This window comes from Papaver somniferum, chromosome 7 (assembly GCF_003573695.1).
Source record: "Papaver somniferum cultivar HN1 chromosome 7, ASM357369v1, whole genome shotgun sequence".
Lineage (NCBI taxonomy): Eukaryota > Viridiplantae > Streptophyta > Magnoliopsida > Ranunculales > Papaveraceae > Papaver > Papaver somniferum.
In genome coordinates, this window is record NC_039364.1 from 12,818,448 (window position 1) to 12,839,783 (window position 21,336).

General features: G+C 37.9%; 2 protein-coding genes across 2 annotated transcripts; both read left to right on the top strand.

The window, feature by feature from the left end:
* The first annotated feature begins 16,293 nt into the window (after positions 1–16,293).
* LOC113294140 (probable E3 ubiquitin-protein ligase ARI7) lies at positions 16,294–17,955 on the top strand. Its single transcript, XM_026542559.1, has one exon. It carries the CDS (start codon positions 16,294–16,296, stop codon positions 17,953–17,955), a length of 1,662 nt encoding a protein of 553 aa, XP_026398344.1.
* Positions 17,956–19,189: 1,234 nt separating this feature from the next.
* Positions 19,190–20,121, top strand: LOC113294142 (probable E3 ubiquitin-protein ligase ARI8). The gene is made up of 2 exons (XM_026542560.1): positions 19,190–19,741; positions 20,104–20,121. The coding sequence occupies exons 1-2, from the start codon at positions 19,190–19,192 to the stop codon at positions 20,119–20,121; spliced, it is 570 nt and encodes a 189-aa protein (XP_026398345.1).
* The last annotated feature ends 1,215 nt before the right edge of the window (positions 20,122–21,336 follow it).

Genomic DNA, 21,336 nt, shown 5'->3' on the forward strand with positions numbered 1-21,336 from the left:
TAAACTACATTTATTAACAGATTGAAGTAGAAACAAAATTTGTGGACTAAACTACGTACGTACAAAAACAGATTGAAGAAGGTAGCCACCAGCCAATTAGTCTTTTATTATAGAACCTGCAACGTTGTTTTTCCCCCTCTAAGTAGTTCTAGACATACCTGCACTAAAAATAGAAGAACGCAATACTCCAATCGGTAAGTTAACTATGGTTTAGTGGATATCTCGTAAGATGTAAAGACTATTGTAATCGATCTATTAACCGTAAGAAATATTGAAATTTGTATGCATCTGAAATATAAAAGATTAGATAAATGTCTACAACAATACTAAATAGGTGTAGTAGGGGACATACATATGAATGAATGTGAAAGCTCCCTTCTCATCGTCCGTGATTGCAACTAGTTAGTTACTAAAACATGTGGACTCTTCTTTCTTAACTGAAACTAGATTTTGTGCCCGGTTCACCAATTGAATCTACAATTACAAATAGAATAGCATAGTTATGCACCACTGCCTCTTTCTTTGAACCATATTTTTGATTTGTTGAAGTTCGGCTTCGCCTCACCCTATCCCGATATGATTTGGTAAAACTCGATTTCGGTTTCACCTCGCCCCGTCCCGATTCAAGTATAGATAGATAAATATAGATTGAGTTCTCTAAGATGAACATCAATCCAAAGTTAGAGTTGTAAAATAGATTTTATACCAAAACCCTAAGCATACCACTAAGATAAATAGAGTTTGAGTTTTTTTTTTTTTTTTAGGTTTTCCTGACGGAGGAAATTTTTCGATAACATATGATCCTAAGCATTTCCAGATGTTAGACATACAATGTCTAGTTGTGCTTAGTCAAGTCAGTCGTCATATATTGTTAGCGGTGCTATTCTAATGCCAAGTAACTCGGTCTCTTAAGTTAGCTATTTACTTGTTAGGCATGTGAACTGTTTTCCTTTAATCTCTGTAACTGCTTGTATGAATCTCTAGTATAAATAACATTCAAGCCTCCACAGGTCAAAGGTGGAAACATTCACCCAAAAACCCTTTCTAACTTGGTATCAACCTTGATCCAAGCCACCTTCTGCAAATAAATCACAAAACCCACACACAAATACGTAAACCCTAATTATCAAAAATGGCAGACGTTACAAACAGTCTTCGCCAAGTACAAATCCACATCTGGTTACCCTAAATCACACAGAGACGAATCATCTACTCTGGAAGGCTCAGTTTAAACATATCCTAAAGGGTCATGATCTCACAGGCTTCATAGATGGAAGCAAAGAAAAACCAGCAAGAACTTTACCAGACAGTGAAGCTATAAATCCTTCTTTCACCGCGTATGAACAACAAGACTCCTTTGATAGTTGGGTGGTTAAATTCAACTTTAATACCTGAAGTGTTAAGTACGGTTGCACGTCTTGACACAACCAAAGAAATCTGGGAAAAATTGGAGTCGGAGTATGCACCAAAAACTTTTGCTCATCAGATGAGTCTAAAGAAACAACTATACATCTTTTCCAAAGGTAATAAAACTTTGAAACAATATTTAACTTATGTTAAGGGTTTATTTACTCATTTGGCAGAATCCGGATACACGGTCCCTGCAGATGAAACGAAGCAAGCTATCAGCAATGGACCGAACCAGAGTTACGATCCTATTGTAACTTCTTTAAGTACATTGGAGGGGATGGACATAGATACTTTCTGATCTCATCTTCTCACATTTGACTTGCGGCTCGAGCACCAACTATCATTGTTGCAGACACCCATTGCTATTGTAGTAGCGTCCTCCTCAACTTCATCGGGCAGAGGTGATCCAAGGAGATTCAACAATCAGAATAGAGGGTCTTATCAATCCAACAACAACCAATCCAATCGTCGTGATCAGCCTCAAAGAATCGGTCAATTTGATGAACCATGTCAGATATGCAGAAAGAAAGGCCACAAAGGTGACAGATGTTGGTTTCGTTATGATAAACCGAACACCAACAAAGGAAAAGCCCCAGCGGATTACATTGCCTTACCTGGAGGATATCAAGGTAATCAGTGGGTGACCGACACAGGAGCCACACATCACATGACTGCGGACATGAGGAACTTAACAATCCCACATGAGTATGATGGTACTGAACAGGTTCATGTTGGCAATGGCAGTGCGCTTAACATTGCAAACATTGGTAAAGCTTCTTTTATAAGAATAGAGATTACCACTTAAACAACATTTACCATGTCCCACAGATCAAAATAAACCTACTGTCAGTTTCACAGTTCTATAAGGATAATAATGTTTTCTTTGAATTTCACACATCTTATTTTGTTGTGAAGGACATGTGCACGTGGATAATACTGCTGCGAGGACATAATAGGAATGGGATTTATATGTTTGCTGGAGTAGAGAAGATCAGTTCTCCAACAAACCCACAATCCTACATCTCATCTTATTTTCCGCTGTGGCACCAGAGATCAGGTCATCTTATGCTACGTACTGTTTCGAAAGTTTGTCATCAGTTTTCCCTTCCTGTTTCCAATAAACAATTTGATTATTGTCACTCTTGTCACATAAGCAAGAGTAAGAAACTTCCTTTCCCTGTTAGCAGTATTATTTATAATAAGCATTTGAGCTTAGTTATTTCTGACATTTGGGTCTCTCCTAATCTATCAAGAGATGTCTATAAATATTATTTACTTATCATGGATGTGTATTCCCATTTCACCTGGATTTTTCCTCTTGTGCAACGCTCAGATGCTCTGCAAACCTTTATACATTTTCGTAAGCAAGTAGAAAATCTTACTGAGCATAAAATCAAAGTTTTCCAAAGTGACAATGCCTTGGAGTTTAAGAAATTTATTGCCTATCTAAATGATTCAGGGATCCAACATAGATTTTCTTGTCCACATACATCACCCCAAAATGGTCTTCCTGAGCGTAGAATTCATCATGTTACTGAATCTGGCCTAGCCCTCCTATTCCATGCACATATGCCAGTGTATTTTTGGTATGATGCTTTCACCACCGCCTGTTATCTCGTTAACAGGCTCCCTAAATCAAACTCTGAAAATAAAACTCCTTTAGAACTCCTTTTCAACATGAAACCAGATTACGCGCTCCTAAAGGTTTTTTTATGTTTAGCTTATCCATGTCTTAGGCAGTATAACTCGAATAAGTTAGAACCACGGTCGCTGCCATGTGTTTTTCTAGGCTATAGCAGTGCCCATAAAGGTTACATATGCCTGCACAGACATAAAAATCGAATATACATCTCGCGTCATGTTCGTTTTGAAGAAATCTTATTCCCCTTCTTGTCAATGCAACATAAAATTCCTCGAAGCAGTCAAGGTATGATTCCGTCTGAAGAAATCTGATTTCGTTTTTTACCAGTGTATTACTATCTCCACCTTTTAGGCAAGCTTCAATAATAGTTTCTGATAGACACATTTTTGTGTCTAATTTGATCTCAATACTATATATTGTTGGCACTCGATTTTGTACTAATTTTGTTATTTTATGTATTTGTAGGTATTTTTTGGAAATAAATATTTTTGGAAAATTCGGCTCGAGAAGTTGATTTTGGCACCCGGAGGACAAGTGTTATTCGGACTCTCGCTTTTGGATAAGGGGTAACCTAATTACTAAGGGACACCCCCAGGTCACCCCCAAGGCAGCTGCTATTCGCACCCCAGATTTGGTTAGGGGGAGGACACCCTTTCTTCACGATTCAAAAAATGGCGGGAAGATCTTATGCCATGCACACTTCACTGGCAGTTTAGGGTTCGATCTTGTGTGGGCTTTGAGCGAGATTCAATCGCTGGAAATGATTGGGATGGACCTAATATAGCCTAACAGGCTTGTTACAATGAATTGGATTGAAAAACTTGGGCCAGAAATCCGAGTTTGGAAGTAAACAGGGGACCGAGATATTTTTAATTACGGAAGTTGTGTGAAGATTGGGAGAAGATATTTGGGAAGATATTCTCTCATGATATTATACGAACAATTTAAGACAATCCAGAGACGCGTAGAAGAGTTAAACAGGGAAGAAAATCCCATATCCTGCATCAAATACAAAGAAAATATTCCCGACGTTAATGGAGATTTCGGGGAGTTATTGTGAAGATTTGAAGGCATTAAACAATATATAAAGGCTCTTTGGGTCTACTAGAGAGGCTGTCGAGAGTTTGGGGAGGTTTGGAGGCGAGCAGAGAGGCGCAGGAGGAGTTGCAGAGAAGTTACCTGCTGCTGCTGCTGCCATTAACACGCCTGAGGAACACGAAGAACGGACTCGCAGCAGCAGTCGTTCTTCAACAGTGAAATCGACTGTCGTTTGTGGGTCGTAGTTCTTCAACGACAACAGCACCTCAGCTCTGTCGTTGATTCTGGACGCCTTCTATGGGTCGCAGAGTTCTGTTTTACATCAATTTCTTGTATTTCTCTTCATTGTAAAACACTTTTGAGCATCAATGAAATATTTTGAGAGTATTTTTACTATGATGAGTTAAAACCCAACACTGGGGCGACGGAGGAGGCCGAGCTTCATAAATGGGTAATTTTATTAATTCTTTTTAAGACTTTTGCATTAAAAATTAAGTGAAATATGATTTGATTAAATTGGGTGTTATTTGATTAGATGGGTCATGCTTAGCTTAGGTGATTTGATGTTCCATGCTTAACATTTACAACCAATGTTTTGAGAATCGACTTTGGCAAAATAAGAGTCCATATATGTTTTGAGCTATTATTGTTGAGAATAAATCATTAAGCCTTATGTTATGAAGATTGGCCGAATCATTAGTCCCAGTACCTCTCTACCAATTTGTCAATATTTGTATATATATTTATTTTCTAAAAAAATATCCTTCACAAGTCCGAGAGTTTGAACCTCATTACTACAACCACCAAAAATATCTTATCAGTTTCTCAGCTGTCGGGTGTTGAGCCATCAACATCTGCTAGTTTGTCAACTATGCAACTATTACCAATGTTGTCTGGTTCTCCAGATTTACAAAGTACTTCAGCTGCGTCTGATGGTGATGTGCACTCTCATGAATCACCAGCTGTTGTGCAGAATTCAGCTGAGTTGTCTTCTGCACCAAGTACTTCTCAGAATGGGGTGACATCAGCTCATTCAGATGTTGTGTCTCATCCAATGGTAACTCGCGCCAAGTCAGGTATTAGTATGCCAATTCAGAAGTTGTGCTTGACTGCATCAAAGCATGCTTTGCCAGAGTCTGATTTTATGGAACCCACATGCTTCACTGATGTTGTCAATAATCCCAAATGGAGGACTGCTATGGATGTGCAAATCAATTCCCTTATAAGTAATGGTACTTAATCTTTAGTCAAGTATGAGAAGGGAATGAATGTTGCAGGTTCTAAATAGGTTTTCAGGGTGAAGCAAAATCCAGATGGTACTATTCAGCGTCATAAGGCTCGCTTGGTATCAAGGGATTCAACCAACAAGAGGGGGTTGATTATGGAGAGACTTTCAGTCATGTCGTAAAGCCCTGCACAATCCGTCTTGTTCTGTCTATTGCAGTAATGAACAATTGGCAGCTAAAGCAACTCGATGTGGAGAATGCTTTCTTGCATGGAACATTGGAAGAGGATGTTTACATGAAACATCCTGCGGGCAATGTGGATCCTAACTTTCCTGGTCATGTCTGTAAGCTGCATAAGTCCTTATATGGACTGAAACAAGCCCCACGTGCTTGGTATTCGAAACTTAGTAAATACTTGGTTCAGCTGGGTTTCAAAGCCTCTATTGCAGACAGCTCTCTTTTCATTCTTCAAACCCCAACTGAAGTTACATATGTGCTGGTATATGTGGATGATATAATTATCACAGGCTCGAGTTCTGGTCAGATCAATAAGCTTATTACAGATCTCGGAGAAGCATTTGCGTTAAAAGATATGGGCGATCTATCTTTTTTCTTGGGTATTAAAGTTCTACGGAAAGTGGAAGAATTGATTCTGACTCAGCGCAAGTATATTATTGATCTGCTGAAGAAGACAAAACTAGATGGTGCTAAGCCGGTTTGTAGTCCATTGTCGCCTAATCTGAAACTTCGCAAGCAAGGCACAGAGAAGTTCAAAGATCCAACTTTGTATAGGAGTGTAGTAGGTGCACTACAATACCTTCATCTGACGCAGCCTGACATATCCGTAGCGGTTAACAAGGTTTGCCAATATATGCATAAACCTTATATAGAGCATTAGGAACTTGTTAAACGCATCGTTCGATATCTAAAGAGCACTGTGAATTATGGGCTTCATATTCGGTCAAGTAGAGATTTCTCCCTTCATGCTTACTCTGACGGGGATTGGGCTGGCAATCTCTATGACCGCAGATCAACTAATGGCTTTTGCGTGTATTTTGGAGGTAATTTGATATCCTGGAGTGCCAAGAAACAGAAGACCGTCTCCAAGTCATCAACAGAAGCTGAGTACAGTGGAGTACCTATTGCCACATCAGAGTTACTTTGGGTCCAATCACTGTTACATGAGCTTGGTATCACAGTTTCACCGCCTATCTTATAATGTGATAACTTAGGTGCTACTTATCTTACTGCGAATCCGGTTTTCCATGCTCGAACGAAACATATAGAGATCGAATACCACTTTTTGTCAGGGAGAGGGTCGCTAACAAGCAGTTAAACGTATGCTTCATCAGTTCCAGAGATCAACTAGCCGACATTTTCACTAAGGGCTTGTCCGCACCAAGATTTCACTTCATCAGGGACAAGTTGCACATCTTTCAACTCCAGTACAACTTGAGGGGAGGTGTTAGACATACAACGTCTAGTTGTGCTTAGTCAAGTCAGTCGTCATATATTGTTAGCTGTGCTAGTCTAATGCCAAGTAACTCGGTCTCTTAAGTTAGATATTTACTTGTTAGGCTGTTGAACTGTTTTCCTTTAATCTCTGTAACTGCTTGTATGAATCTCTAGTATAAATAACATTCAAGCCTCCACAGGTCAAAGGTGGAAACATTCACCCAAGAACCCTTTCTAACTCTAGATATGTATATATGAATTTCATTATTTGATGATTATAATTTTACCTCTGATGTCAAGCTTACCGATAGACCTTTTAGTTCTCTAGGATTTCCTCCACAACAATTACTTGGAACCTCCTCAAATCAATTTTTTAATAAACTTCCCGTAAGCCAAAACCCGAAATAAAATTGCAGGATTAATTATATAGAAATCCCAAATAAAACCAAGGACCAAAGTGCTGAGAAGAAGAAACATATATGATGGTGAACTGAGAGAAGAAGAGAATAAAAGAAAATCGGAGCTGGAAGCCGTTTTAGGTTCACTTTTTAGGTGTTCTTTTAGTTTTACCATGGAATAAAAGAAATTAGAGAAATGGAAAACAAGGTTAGGGTTTTATACCTGAAGGTACCTTTTTCAGTGAAAATCGTCCCTGCAAATTAAAACAAAACAAATCAATAATCTTAATGAAGTATTAACTCGAATAAGAAATTGAGAGAAAGAAAAAAATGAGAGTAAAACAGGGAGAGGTATATCAATGGATGGTGGAAACTATGGCAGCCGGTTTTTAGTAGTCGAGAAACATGAAAAAAACCCTAACTTACCTCACAGCATTATACAGAGCTTCTCTATTCTCTGAACCTTCGAGTAATGTCGAAACGATATGGTAAAAAAAAAGCAAAAAAAAAAACAGGACCAAGAGAAAAGAGAGGTGGAGCTACCTCTAACAATGGTAGAGGTTCTTCATCCAATCTTGTATCTTACACAGAAAAAACATCAATTCGACAACCCTACACTAGAAATCTGCACATCTTTCTGATTTAGCATCAAAAAAAAATCAAAATCATAACAAACAACTAACCCACAGAAAACATTGAAATAACCAAAAATCTAAGTTGTCCTCTAGGTTTACTGGAACATTAGTTATCGAGCGAAGATGTCAAACTCAATGATTAGAGCGCCAATTGTAGGGAAGAAAACCTAGGTTTGTTCCTAGGGTTTGTTCTAAATTTATTTATTTTTTGTTTTCGTTTATATTTTTTTTGTGTGTGATAAATATAAAAATTTCTTTATTTTGTAAATCAAAAGCCTTGTTTTTCTCTCCATCGAGGAAAAGTGAAACGAAGCAATTCTATGAATGGGTGAGGGTCACCATTAAAGGAGGAGGGAGATATTTTCACCGTGCTATGTGGGGCCTCACATGACTTAGGTTTTTAAAGGAGTTAGAATATAAATCCCTGGTGCCCAAATTTTTCTAAATTAAAGTCTATTAAGAGTCCCATAAAAAAAAGTAATAAATCAGTTGAGCCCAATACCATATAAAAATTATTGGGCCACTAACAATATGTCCTACCACAATTTAACCGAATTGTAGGCCTTAGCCAAACGGCACACCTTGTGCCTGAGCACAAAGAGCCACCTTTCAAATCCGACCATGTCTTTGTTCATATTATTCCCAAGGCACGTCAAGAAACTTATTCGTTTCGTTTATTTCCTCGAGCATTGATTTTCAAGTTTCCTCCAACATCCCAAAGATTTTGGTTTAATATATGCATATGATTTCTAGAGCATTTTCTTTCCTTTAAGATAACTTGAGATTAATATATCCGCCCTCTCTCCTTCTTGTCTCCATACTCTCCACTACTATAAATGTTTGTGAAAGAAACTTATATATAAGCTTAATTTGTTAAGTTGATCACAGATAATCCATTTGCCACACTTGATACGTTTCTAGACATGAGAACTAGTTCGTTTAGATTTAATTAAAGGGACATTTATTTCATTCAACAATATTGGTATATTATTCTCAGTTTTCTTTATCATCTATTATCTTTGGGTACTCTTAATCCATATACCCGTATATAGGTTAGGCATTTAAGTCTTTGTCTCCGAACTCACACGTTTAATTGAAGTTTTAACTAATTTAATTCGTTCCATTATTACCCTCAACTAATTTAATTCGTTCACTAGATCCACACGTGTAACGTAAGTGCTAGCTGTTAGGTGAGAATCAGTCTTCTCTTCTTCCTTACTTTCTCTTTCCCTTTTAAACTTCTTTGATATTTGTTTGATCCTGGAACCAGAGAAGTGATGGTAAAAGATATCTCGACCCACTAAACAACCACATGAAATAAACCCATGTCCAGTTATTCTAATCCTATACTTTTGAAGTCTTTTTTTTTTCTTATGAAGCTGCGAGAAGATTTTTTCTTTTCTACCGTGGTGATTGGATTGTAATCATATACTTTTGAATTTTTTATTGGGTATATTCTTGTATATTTTGTATATATTTACTTACTTGTATTGAGAAAGATATTCACCTCTTTTAGAATATTTTGTAACCTCTTTTAGAATATCTTGTAACCCTACTCCTTTATATAGGAGTCTTTGTTATCAATGAAACACATACGGAATTATCCTTCTTGTCTTGTTGCTTAGGTTATCTTGTCTTGTCTTAGGTTATTGAAACCTTCATGGTATCGTGAGTCCGGTAAAATGTCTAGTATTCTAACTTCAACTTCCTCTTCACCAAACAAACAGTCTTCTTTATATGCTCTCGCCTCCAATGATGGACCAGGGACTATCATCACACATGTAGTTCTCAAAGGATCAAACTATGAAGAATGGGCTAAAGGGTTTCGTATTTCTTTGGGTGCGAAACGCAAGCTGGGATTCATTGATGGTAAACTATCGAAACCTTCTGATGATTCTTCTGACCTGGATGACTGGTGGACTATAAACTACATGATTGTTGCCTGGATCTTTAACACTATTGATCCAGTTCTTCGTTCCTCAATTTCTTATCGTGACACTGCCTTTGATTTATGGGAAGATATCAGGCTTCGTTTTTCTCTTGGGAATGGAATAAAAAATTTTCAGCTTAAATCTGATGTCGCCTGTTGTAAACAAAAAGATGGAGAGTCTATCCAAGACTATTATGGGAGGTTGAAGAAACTCTGGGATGACATCAATGACTTTGATGCCTTACCTTCTTGTAAGTGCTCAGGTTGTACCTGTGATCTTAATCTGACTCTACGTACTCGACGTAACAATGATCAGGTACGTGAATTTTTAATGGGTCTTATACCTTATTATGCTAATGTTCGTTCTAGTATTTTGGGCACCGAACCACTTCCATCTCTGCACACTGTGTATTCTCGTCTCATTCAAGAGGAAGAGGTTCGATCTTATACTCAGCCAAAGGAGGATATTGTTTCTCCAATGGCTTTTCTTGCTCACGGCAATAAGCCACAAGGATCAAAATCAGGAGCTGTTAAAACTCCATTGAAGTGTACCTACTGTGGTCATAATGGACATCTTGAGGATCGCTGTTGGGAGAAGCATGGGTATCCAGATGGTCGCCAACCCAGACGTCCACCTGCAGCTTATCTCAAAACCGAGTCACCAGCTCACCGTAATCAACTAGCAGCTAAGGCAAACGCTATTGTTGGTGAGATGCAGACTGCAAATCATGTTCGTCTCTCTGGTAAGCGTGGTCACATCTGGATTGTTGACACAGGAGCCTCCAACCATGTTTGTTGTGATGACACTGTGTTTGAATCTTGTTATAATATAAGTCCTCTTCAGGTTGGTCTGCCTAATGGTGTCAGCATACAAGCAACCAAAATTGGCATTGTGCAGTTAAATGATTTTCTTATATTGCACAATGTGCTGTTTGTTCCTCAATTCACATGCAATCTTCTCTCGGTTTCTCAACTTTTATCGTCATCGCATGCTACTCATGCACAGAAGAATAATATAAGTGTTCAATTCACTAACTCTGAATGTGTTATACAGGACCATACTTTGAGGACGAGGATTGGTATGGGTAAGCTCATGGATGGGCTGTATTGCTTGATAATGGGGAAACCAGCTCGTGTCAACGTTGTGTTAGAGAAGACTGCAGCAGAATTATGGCACAAACGGCTTGGTCATCCTTCTATCCAAGCTTTGAAGTCTCTACCTCAGATTGGTTGTGTTGATAGTCAGTTAGATTTTCATGCTTGTGATATCTGTCATAGAGCCAAGCAAACTCGTACTTCTTTTCCATTGAGCACTAGTAGGGCAGTTGATTTATTTGAATTAATTCATTGCGACGTTTGGGGGCCTTATCATCCAAATCTTGCCTGTAACTCCAGATATTTTTTAACCATTGTCGATGATTTTTCTAGATGTGTTTGGGTATATTTGATGAAAACCAAAGATGAGGTACCTACCTTGTTAACAAACTTCTTTGCACTAGTTGACAGACAGTTTACTCGAAAGGTTAAGACTTTCCGCAGTGATAATGGAACCGAGTTCAAAGGTCTCGTCTCTTATTTTCGAAACAATGGCATTATTCATCAAACCTCGGTTGTTAAGACACCACAGCAAAATGCTAGGGTGGAAAGAAAGCATCGTCACATTCTTAATGTTGCTCGTGCGCTACGCTTTCAAGCATCCTTACCAATTGACTTTTGGGGAGAATGTGTTCTTACTGCTGCCTACTTAATTAATCGAACCCCTTCTCGTATTCTTCACTTCAAGACGCCTTATGATCTTATTTATGGTTCGGCTCCATCTATTCACTCTCTTAGGGTTTTTGGATGTCTTTGTTACGCAAAAAATATCAATCCTGGTGATAAATTTGGCAGTCGTAGTCGTCGTTGCATATTTCTCGGCTATCCATTTGGAAAGAAGGCCTGGCATTTATTTGATCTTGACTCAGGTCATTACTTTCAGTCTCGAGACGTACATTTTATTGAAGATACTTTCCCGTTGGCAGATAATGATGAGCTTCAAAAATTGCACTCACTGTATTCTGATGCGGTCACTGATTCAGTTCCTAGAAATTTGTCTGATGATCATTTTGCAACTGACTACAACAATGCACATGTATCTGGTGGTTCTTCTTCCGCTGCTACTCTCTCGCCTGTTGACACTGCACCTCCATAGACTAGTTCTCATGTTCCGTCAGTCTGCTTGGATGATGCACATCACACAGCACACATTGCTGAGAATGATGCACATATTGATTCAGTGCCTGCTTCTTCTTCTACTGTGCCTGCGTCTGGTACGGATGTTGTCACTTCTTCTCTCACAGAAGATACGGATGGTCGAGATCATTGTACTACAGTTTCAGATGAGGAACTTGGCCGGGGTAAACGTACAAAATTTGAGAATGTTAGGCACAAGGATTTTTTCCAATGGCAGGGTGTTTCAAAGCAGTCTAACACAACCTTGGTTTCCCCTGCAGCTTCACCTATACCAGTCAAGTCCTCAGGTACTCCCTATCCTATAACTCATTTTGTGAATTGTGATGCATTTTCTACTGCACATCGTTGTTTTGTTGCAGCTATTTCAACTGATGTTGAACCCAAATCATTCAAAGAGGCAATGGCTGATCCAAGATGGCGTCAGGCAATGCAAGATGAGATTGCTGCACTTATTTCCAATGGTACATGGACAATTGAAGATTTGCCTGCTAACAAGTCTGCATTTGGTTGCATGTGGGTTTTTCGCATTAAGCGAAAGTCTGATGGCTCTGTTGAACGTTACAAAGCCAGATTAGTTGTTTTTGGAAATCATCAACAGGAAGGAATTAATTTCACTGAAACTTTTGCTCCCACAGTAAAGATGGTTACTGTGAGAACTCTTCTTGCAGTTGCTGCAGTAAATAACTGGGAATTAGTTCAGATGGATGTGCATAATGCTTTTCTTCATGGGGATTTAAATGAAGAAGTCTATATGCGACTTCCTCCTGGTTTTAGTATGGGATTATCTGGTAAAGTTTGTAGACTTCGTAAGTCATTGTATGGTCTACGCCAGGCTCCACGGTGTTGGTATGCTAAGCTAGCAGCTGCTTTGCGTACTTATGGGTTTTCTACTAGTGCTTATGATCATTCGTTATTTCTGTATCGTCATGGGAATATTATCATGTATATTCTTGTATATGTGGATGATCTTGTTATTGCTGGTAACAACACAGATGCTATTCGAAAATTTCAGGAATATCTAGGCAGATGTTTTCACATGAAGAATTTGGGAAAATTAAAATACTTTCTAGGCATTGAGGTCGCTAGAAGTTCCAAAGGAATTTTTCTTTGTCAGCGCAAATATGCTCTAGATATATTGACAGAAACAGGTCTTCTTGGTTCAAAACCAGCTAATATTCCCATGGAAGAAAATCATAGGCTGGCTCTTGCCTCAGACTCGCCTATGACTGATCCTGCTCGTTACAGAAGGCTGGTAGGGAAACTGATCTATCTTAATCTTACACGGCCGGATCTATGTTATTCTGTTCATATTCTTTCCCAGTTTTTACAACATCCAACTCAATCACATTGGGATGCTGCACTTAGAGTTGTGCGTTATTTGAAATCTAGCCCGGGGCAAGGTATTTTACTTCGTGCTGATTCCAAGTTAGTTCTTGATGCTTATTGTGATGCAGATTGGGCTAGTTGTCCACTTAGTAGACGTTCTCTCACGGCGCACTTTATCTTTCTCGGGGGTTCTCCTATATCTTGGAAAACAAAGAAACAAACCACAGTTTCTCGTTCGTCAGCCGAAGCAGAATATCGTGCTTTAGCTTCCACAACTTGTGAAATCATTTGGTTAAAAGGGTTATTACGGAATTTTGGTATAGGACATACAAAACCAGTCTCGATTCATTGTGATAGTCAAGCTGCGTTACATATTGCTAATAATCCTGTCTTTCATGAACGAACAAAGCATATCGAGATTGACTGTCACTTTGTGCGTGACGAAATACGTCGAGGTACTATTCGTCCATCTTATATTCATACTACCTCTCAACTAGCTGATATTCTGACTAAAGCCTTGGGACGTCAGCAGTTTCAAACTCTTCTTCTCAAGATGGGCATTTCGACTCTTCATGCTCCAACTTGAGGGGGGGTATTGGGTATATTCTTGTATATTTTGTATATATTTACTTACTTGTATTGAGAAAGATATTCACCTCTTTTAGAATATCTTGTAACCTCTTTTAGAATATCTTGTAACCCTACTCCTTTATATAGGAGTCTTTGTTATCAATGAAACACATACGGAATTATCCTTCTTGTCTTGTTGCTTAGGTTATCTTGTCTTGTCTTAGGTTATTGAAACCTTCATTTTTCGACTGGATTACAATTTCTAATCTACCGAGATTTAGATCGCAATCATGTTTTTTTCAAAACCGTGTAGATCAAACCAAGCAAATACAAAAACGGCAAGTCAATAAACACTCAATTCATCAATGCAATTGAAGAGACAAAAACGGCAAGTGCCAAATTAATGAACACCCAAGTCTGCTAGGAGATTTGACTATAAATATTTCATCCAAATCAATGGAATTGATAAGATGCTCTGTAAAGAAATTATTATAATTTTAAATTAATGAACACCCAATTCGGTTATTTTGCTTTTCCCTTGATTCATCATGCTTTTTCTTTTTGTATATCATTCATCCGAGTTGAAATTAATTTCCTGATGTGTTACTTGGTACGATCTTGTTTCTAAGAAGTTATAGTACCCGCCCCAAAATTATCTTTGAAGGTGGAAAATTGAGGATGAAGTTAACCAGTCGAAATAGACATCATTATTTAATTATTTTGAGGCAAATGATAAAGATTTCAATAAAGGTGGAGACCAAGGATTTCTTGGGATAATATTGGATCTGGATCGTGATATAAAAATGGAGAAGAAAATATAAGAGAGAAAGCCAGGGGTATTTAGAGATAAAGAGGAAATGTCTGGATTGATTCTTTATTAAACGACAGGCATGGGATTGTATTACAAATTTAGCTGCGACGATGAGGCTGACCAGCATGATTGATGTATTACAAACAACACAGTGAGTTGTTGCTTGATTTGAGTTAAAAGACTGCACCTTTTATGATCAAAAAATGCAGCAAACCAAAGGCGTCAAATGCAGATCCCAATTTATGAACTACCGAGATTTTTTGTAGTAGACCACAAGAATGTGGAAAATAGTTGTAGTCAAAACAAATGATGACATTCTTTCCTATGAAAGCTTGAGCACGAAAAGATCTGAAATATCTTTATCTTGAATAATGGAAAAAAGGACACAAATCCTTTCCAAAGTTGGATACCCAATTCTGAAAACAAGGAAAATAAATTTTCTGAACTTCCCTGTATCCAAGATACTCACTCTGAAAACATCTTATTAACTTTGATGTACGGATAAACGCATCAAACTTAATACAAAAAAAATGCTGATAGATGCGAAAACCAAAATTTAATTTTATAACGGAAACAATGTGAGCGGATCTCCTCGCTGGTATCGAGGGATCATTAATCAGGGAAAACGAAATCAAATAAGACAACGATTAAAGTGGTTCGGCACTAACGTCTACATCCCATTGACAGAACCTGTAGAGTGAATGCTATTATTGATCTTCAGTGTGATTACTGAGATAGGTTTACAATTACACAGGTAATTCCTATTATAGAAATAATAGGATAAACAACATTCAGTAAACCTAGAACAAACGATCTGTATTGACTAGGTGAAATTTATCTAGAGATTTATTAGCTAGATTTGTTACTGACTTAGTCTTCTTCTGTGCACGTACCTTCTACGTATACTAGCTTGCCATATATTCCAACAATTATTAGTCAGTGCGGGAGGAGGAACAGAATTAATTTCAAGGAATTAATCTACCAAACAGATGAAATCAAATTGCTTGAAGTTCCTTCTAACGTTTACATCCTATGTTTTTCAGGATTTTTTTTTCCAGAAATTTCTTCATTGCTAATACGTGATAACCTCTGTCCTCTGCCCTAGTACAGACAAATGAAATAATGATAATAACGATAGTCCTCTAAAATACTAGACCTTTTTGTGTAGGTTCAATAAGTCCTAAAGTACCAGGACTAGGAAAAAGAAAACAGACCTCGATGTGTTGTTATATATAGTAAAACTTCTTCGTAGCTTTATTTTAGAGAAGTTATTGTTAACGTAACAACTTAATAACATTTATTTTAGAGATTTATTATTTGAAAGTCTAAATTCTATTATTTGAAAGAGATTTATTTTAGAGAGATTGTATAGCACACGGGTGCAAACCCGCTGCCGAAAGTTTTGCTCCGGTTGGATTCGAAGGTTATAAAATATCTTATCAAATATCTTCCTATGATTTCCTACCTTACGAAAAGCTTGAAAGGTACGTTTTTGATAACATCGTTTTAATATATGCCGCTTTTACAGAAAACCCTAATTTAGATTTTTTATTTTCTTTCTGATCTTATTGAGCTTTATGTCTTTATTTTTCAGCGTGTGTTGCTTGTTTTGGTGGTAATATGTATTCAGAGGATGATATCACGTATGATGATAATGATGTAGACTACTTTGAGAATGATGATATATACACCGATGATGATGGTGAAGGATATTCTAGTCATTCCACGGATGATAGTAATGATGCAGAAGAAGATCCTGAAGAGGATAAACCGGAGCCTTTAAAAAAAGATTATACTGCTATGAGTGAGGGAGATATACGTGACATGCAGGAAGAACATATTGCGTCGGTATGTAATAGGCTTTTTGTTTCAAGAGTTTCAGCTATAATACTACTTGTCCACTTTAGTTGGTCTGTCGATACTGTATACGATAAATGGTTTGGTGATGAAGATAAGGTACGGAAGGATGTTGGTTTGCTCGAGAACCCCGATGCCCTTGCAGTTAAAGAGGAGCAGGAAGTTACTTGTATGATATGCTTTGATGCGTATTCGTGTGAAGATATGGTTTCTGCTGCTAGTTGCGATCATCTCTTTTGTAGGTCGTGCTGGAAAGGATACATCCGTACGTCGATTAGCGATGGACCTGGATGTTTGAAGTTGCGATGTCCTCAGCCATCCTGTAATGCTGCTGTGGGTGAAGACATGGTAGATGCATTGGTTTGTGAAGCAAGTAAAGAGAAATATTTTCATTACCTTTTCAGGTCTTACGTTGATGGTAATAATAAATCCAAATGGTGTCCTGCTCCAGGCTGCAGTTCCGCCGTTCTATTTGATTTGGGTAGTGAAAATCTTGATGTTACTTGCAAATGCAAGTATAAATTTTGCTGGAGTTGTACCGAGGAAGCACATCGGCCAATTGACTGTAGCACTATAGCAGAATGGAAAGACAAGAACGATAATGAGTCTGAAAATGTAACTTGGATATTAGCTAATTCAAAGCCTTGTCCAAAATGCCAACGACCCATTGAGAAAAATCATGGTTGTATGCATATGTCGTGCACAGCGCCTTGCTTATACCAGTTCTGCTGGCTTTGCCTTGGTCCATGGTCAAAGCACGGAAGCGAAACAGGTGGCAATTACAAGTGTAATCGATATGAGAAGGCAAAGCAATTGGGCGAGTATGAGGAGGAGGTGAACAAAAGAGAGATGGCAAAAAAATACATTGAAAAGTATGCTCATTACTACGAACGTTGGGCTCTTAACCATAAGTCGATGGGTCAGGCAGTTCAACAATTTAAGGAAATGCAGTCTGAGCATATTAAGAACCTCAGTTCCAAGGTTGGCAAGCCCGAGACAGAGATCGATTTCATTAGTGATGCCTGGCTGCAGATCATTGAATGTAGACGTGTTTTAAAGTGGACCTATGCATATGGATATTACTTGCCTGAGCATGAACTTGCGAAAAAAGAGTTATTTGAGTTCCTTCAAGGTGACGCTGAATCTCGATTAGAAAAACTTCATCATTGTGCAGAGAAAGAGTTAAACCTATATGTCGAAGATAAAAATCCATTAGAACTTTTTGATGGTTTTAGTAGGAAGCTAAAGGGACTTACTGTAGTCACTGGGAATTATTTTGAAAAGCTGGTCAGTGCCCTGGAAAACGGTCTATCAGAGGTGCATGGTACATGCAGCAACCATAAAGAAGATGCATCCAGCAAGGAAAAAAATGGCTCAAAAAGACGAACTGATAGCGGACGTATTCGGAATCGGCAATTCGAATGATGGATAGTGGAATTTGCATTGATGTTTTAGTTTTCTTTTTTTTCTTTTTCTGATTTGGTTTACATTGATTTTGGAGAATAATATATTATATCACAACAGTTTTAAGCAGATGCTTTCCATTCGGCTTTGGCAAGCTCATTTTCTCAATGAATATAAAGCTTGTTTTCGTTTTGCATTGTTTCACTCGCTTCTGCTGTGCCACATTGCGGAGAAACAAAGTGCACGGCAAACAAGCCGCTAATGCAAGGACTACTTCGAACTAACTAGTTTTAGCTTAAATTTAGTACTTCACACCTAAGCTTTAGCTTAGCTTCATTGTTGCCTTAGCCATAGAGCCGAGCAATCTGTACCTTTATTGTCAATTACCTGATCGATCAATGTAATTGAATAAACAACTCCAACATACTGCTGCACCCTTAAGTGGCCAATGTAGAATTCAGTGACTAGTACAAAACTTCTCTCAAAATTGTAGAGCACACTCTGACTATATATCCAGCGTTGGCACGTCTAGAAACGTAATCACCCAACAGTTATATATATCGAATATAAAAGTATGGGCCGCTTACCCAACCGGACCACGTGTCCTCTGAGTAGGTTCGGATCAAACTCCAAATTTATTTGGTCAGCATGCTTTGATGATGGGTGCAACATAAATGGTTTGGATTACAAATGGTCCACGGTTGATTGCTGACAAGGTTTCATTAGCTTATAAGCCGGACGTGCCCATTTTTCGCCCATAACCCTAATTAACCATTAAACTTGAGCCGATAATTAGACTAAGTCCTATGGGTTAGATTAGCTGAAAAGTGTTGCAGTTCAAAAAAATAAGTGTTGTCTATTTGTTAACACTAGTTCTCTCTTAGTAAGGGCTAGCAATAGACTTAGCCTTAGGGCAACGGTGGTGTATTAAGGCCAAAAACAATTTCTTATTCCAGATTCCATAAATTATATTTCCTTATTTGGATGCGTTTCGGTAAGCTAAGGGACCATCGTGGAAAAGTGGAATTTCAAGAACACTAACGAGGGTGAAAACGTGACATGGATATTGGCTCATTCTAAGCCTTGTCCAAATTGCAAACGGCCCATTGAGAAAAATCAAGGCTGTAATCATATGAATTGCTCAATGTGCAAATTTAGCTTTTGCTGGATATGTCTTAAGTCATTAAGAGATCATTATGCTTGTAATGGTTATGACAATGATGATGGAAACACCGATACCGATAAAATAAGAAAGATGGCTAAAGAATCCATAGCGAAATATACCCATTACTACGAAAGATGGGCAGACAACCATTCGTCAAGAGTCAAAGCAGTTGAAGACTTGAAGAAAGTGCAATCAGTGCATAATCAAATACTTAGCAAACAAGGTAAAACTCAGTTAGAGCTGCAGTGCATTACAGATGCCTGGAAACAGATCATCGAATGTAGACGTGTTTTAAAGTGGACCTACGCATATGGATATTACTTGCCCGAATATGAGAAGACCAAGAAACGGTTGTTTGAGTTCCTGCAAGGTCAGGCTGAGAATGAATTAGAAAGACTTCATGGATGTGGAGAAAAGGAATTACAACCATACCTCGACCCAATAAATCCATTAGAGGATTTCAATGATTTCCGTAAAAAGATAGACAGACTCACTAAAGACACCAAGAATCACTTTGAAAACCTGGTTCGTGGCTTGGAAAACGGTTTGTCAGAGGTAGATTGCGAAAGGGAAAGAGCGATAGAAGAGTATAAGAGGGAGGGCCGGAAGTACGGGTTCTATAATTCAGATGATGAGGATGAGGCACGAACTATTGATAGACACATTTTTGTGTCTGATATAATCTCAATTGTATATATTGTTAGTGCTCGATTTTGTATTTATTTTGGCTTTTAATGTCTTTGTAGGTGTTTTTGGAAAAATAAGATTTTGCGGTGAAATTGGCTCGAAAAGTGTTTTTCTGCGTTCATGGGAGGACATTTGCTATTCGGACCCTCACTTTGAATAAAGAGTAACCCAATTACTAAGGGGCATCCCATTTCCAGGCAGGTGCTAATCACACCCCTACTCTGGATAAGGGGCGACCATCTTCTACATTGGAATTATAAGTTTTGGCGGGAAATATCTTGACAGTTTCTGGCTGATTTAAGGTTCTTGATATGAAGGAGTTTGAGGTCGATTAAACCTCTGATTTTCATAGGATATACTCATTATGGGTCTAGGAATCTGATATGGGTGTTGAAATCGATTAGACTGGGCTCAAAGACGGATTTTTATCACAACAGAAAATATGGAAAGTCACGTGTGTGACCTGTTTTAGGGAATTTTAGAGAGATTAAAGTGTTGTAAACCTTCCCAAATATTTGTATCTATCTAAGGAAGAGTTTAGAATAAAAAGGAAAGCTTAGAAACGCGTAGAAATTTTAAAACAAGAAATTGCCGCAACTTTGCCGTGAAGAGAAGGAAAGAGATTTTGGAAGATTTGGGAGAGATTTAATCGGTATTTTTGATATAAATAGATTGTTTGGGTCATATAGAAGGGGTGTCGAGAGTTTAGGGACCTGATGGGAGCCAGAGAAGAAGAAATCATAGTTTTATAAAACTCTGTTTCTGCTGCTGCTGAAGAGGAAGTACACGAAGAACATTGACGCACAAGCAACTGTCGTTGTTCAACAGCAGAAGATAAGTAACGTTTATATACAACAATAATCATTGTTCCTCTTTGTACCAGAGATCTGTAACACTTTTACGCTGTTGCAAATCAGCTGCTTTACACCTTTCACTCTTTTAATCAACTTTTGAGCAACAAACATGTATTTGAGCAAGTGATTAATATGAGGAGCTAAACCCCATTGCTGAGGCGATAGAGGAAGCTATTTTTCCAACAAAAAGTGGTATATTCTTATTTATTTATTTATCGCAATTATTTTTATGATTGTTTTTACTTGAGTGAAAAATGTTTGAATGATTCTTGTTAAGCAATTGTTATTTCTTTTGATAGAGCATGCTTGGACCTAGGTTTTTGATGTTCTATGCTTCGGATTTACACTTGTTATTTTGAGAATCTACTTGTTGCAATAGTTTAGAATCAAATTGAACGAAAAAATTGCATGAATATAAATATTGGATTAAATCACTTTGAATATGGAAAATATTGGAATCTTAGCCTTAGTGTTCTTTTAATATTGATATCAACTTTGATTGAGTTTGCTATAATTTTTAGTGAGTTTTCTATTTTAATATTAGAATTTAAGTCTAATTGATATCCTTCACAAGTCTGAGAATCGAACCACTTTTACCACTATCTACAAATCACATCAATTTTTGGCGCCGCTGCCAGGGACTTGTTTTTAGGGTTTTAGATTTATTTTATTATTATTATTATTTTTTTTTTTTTT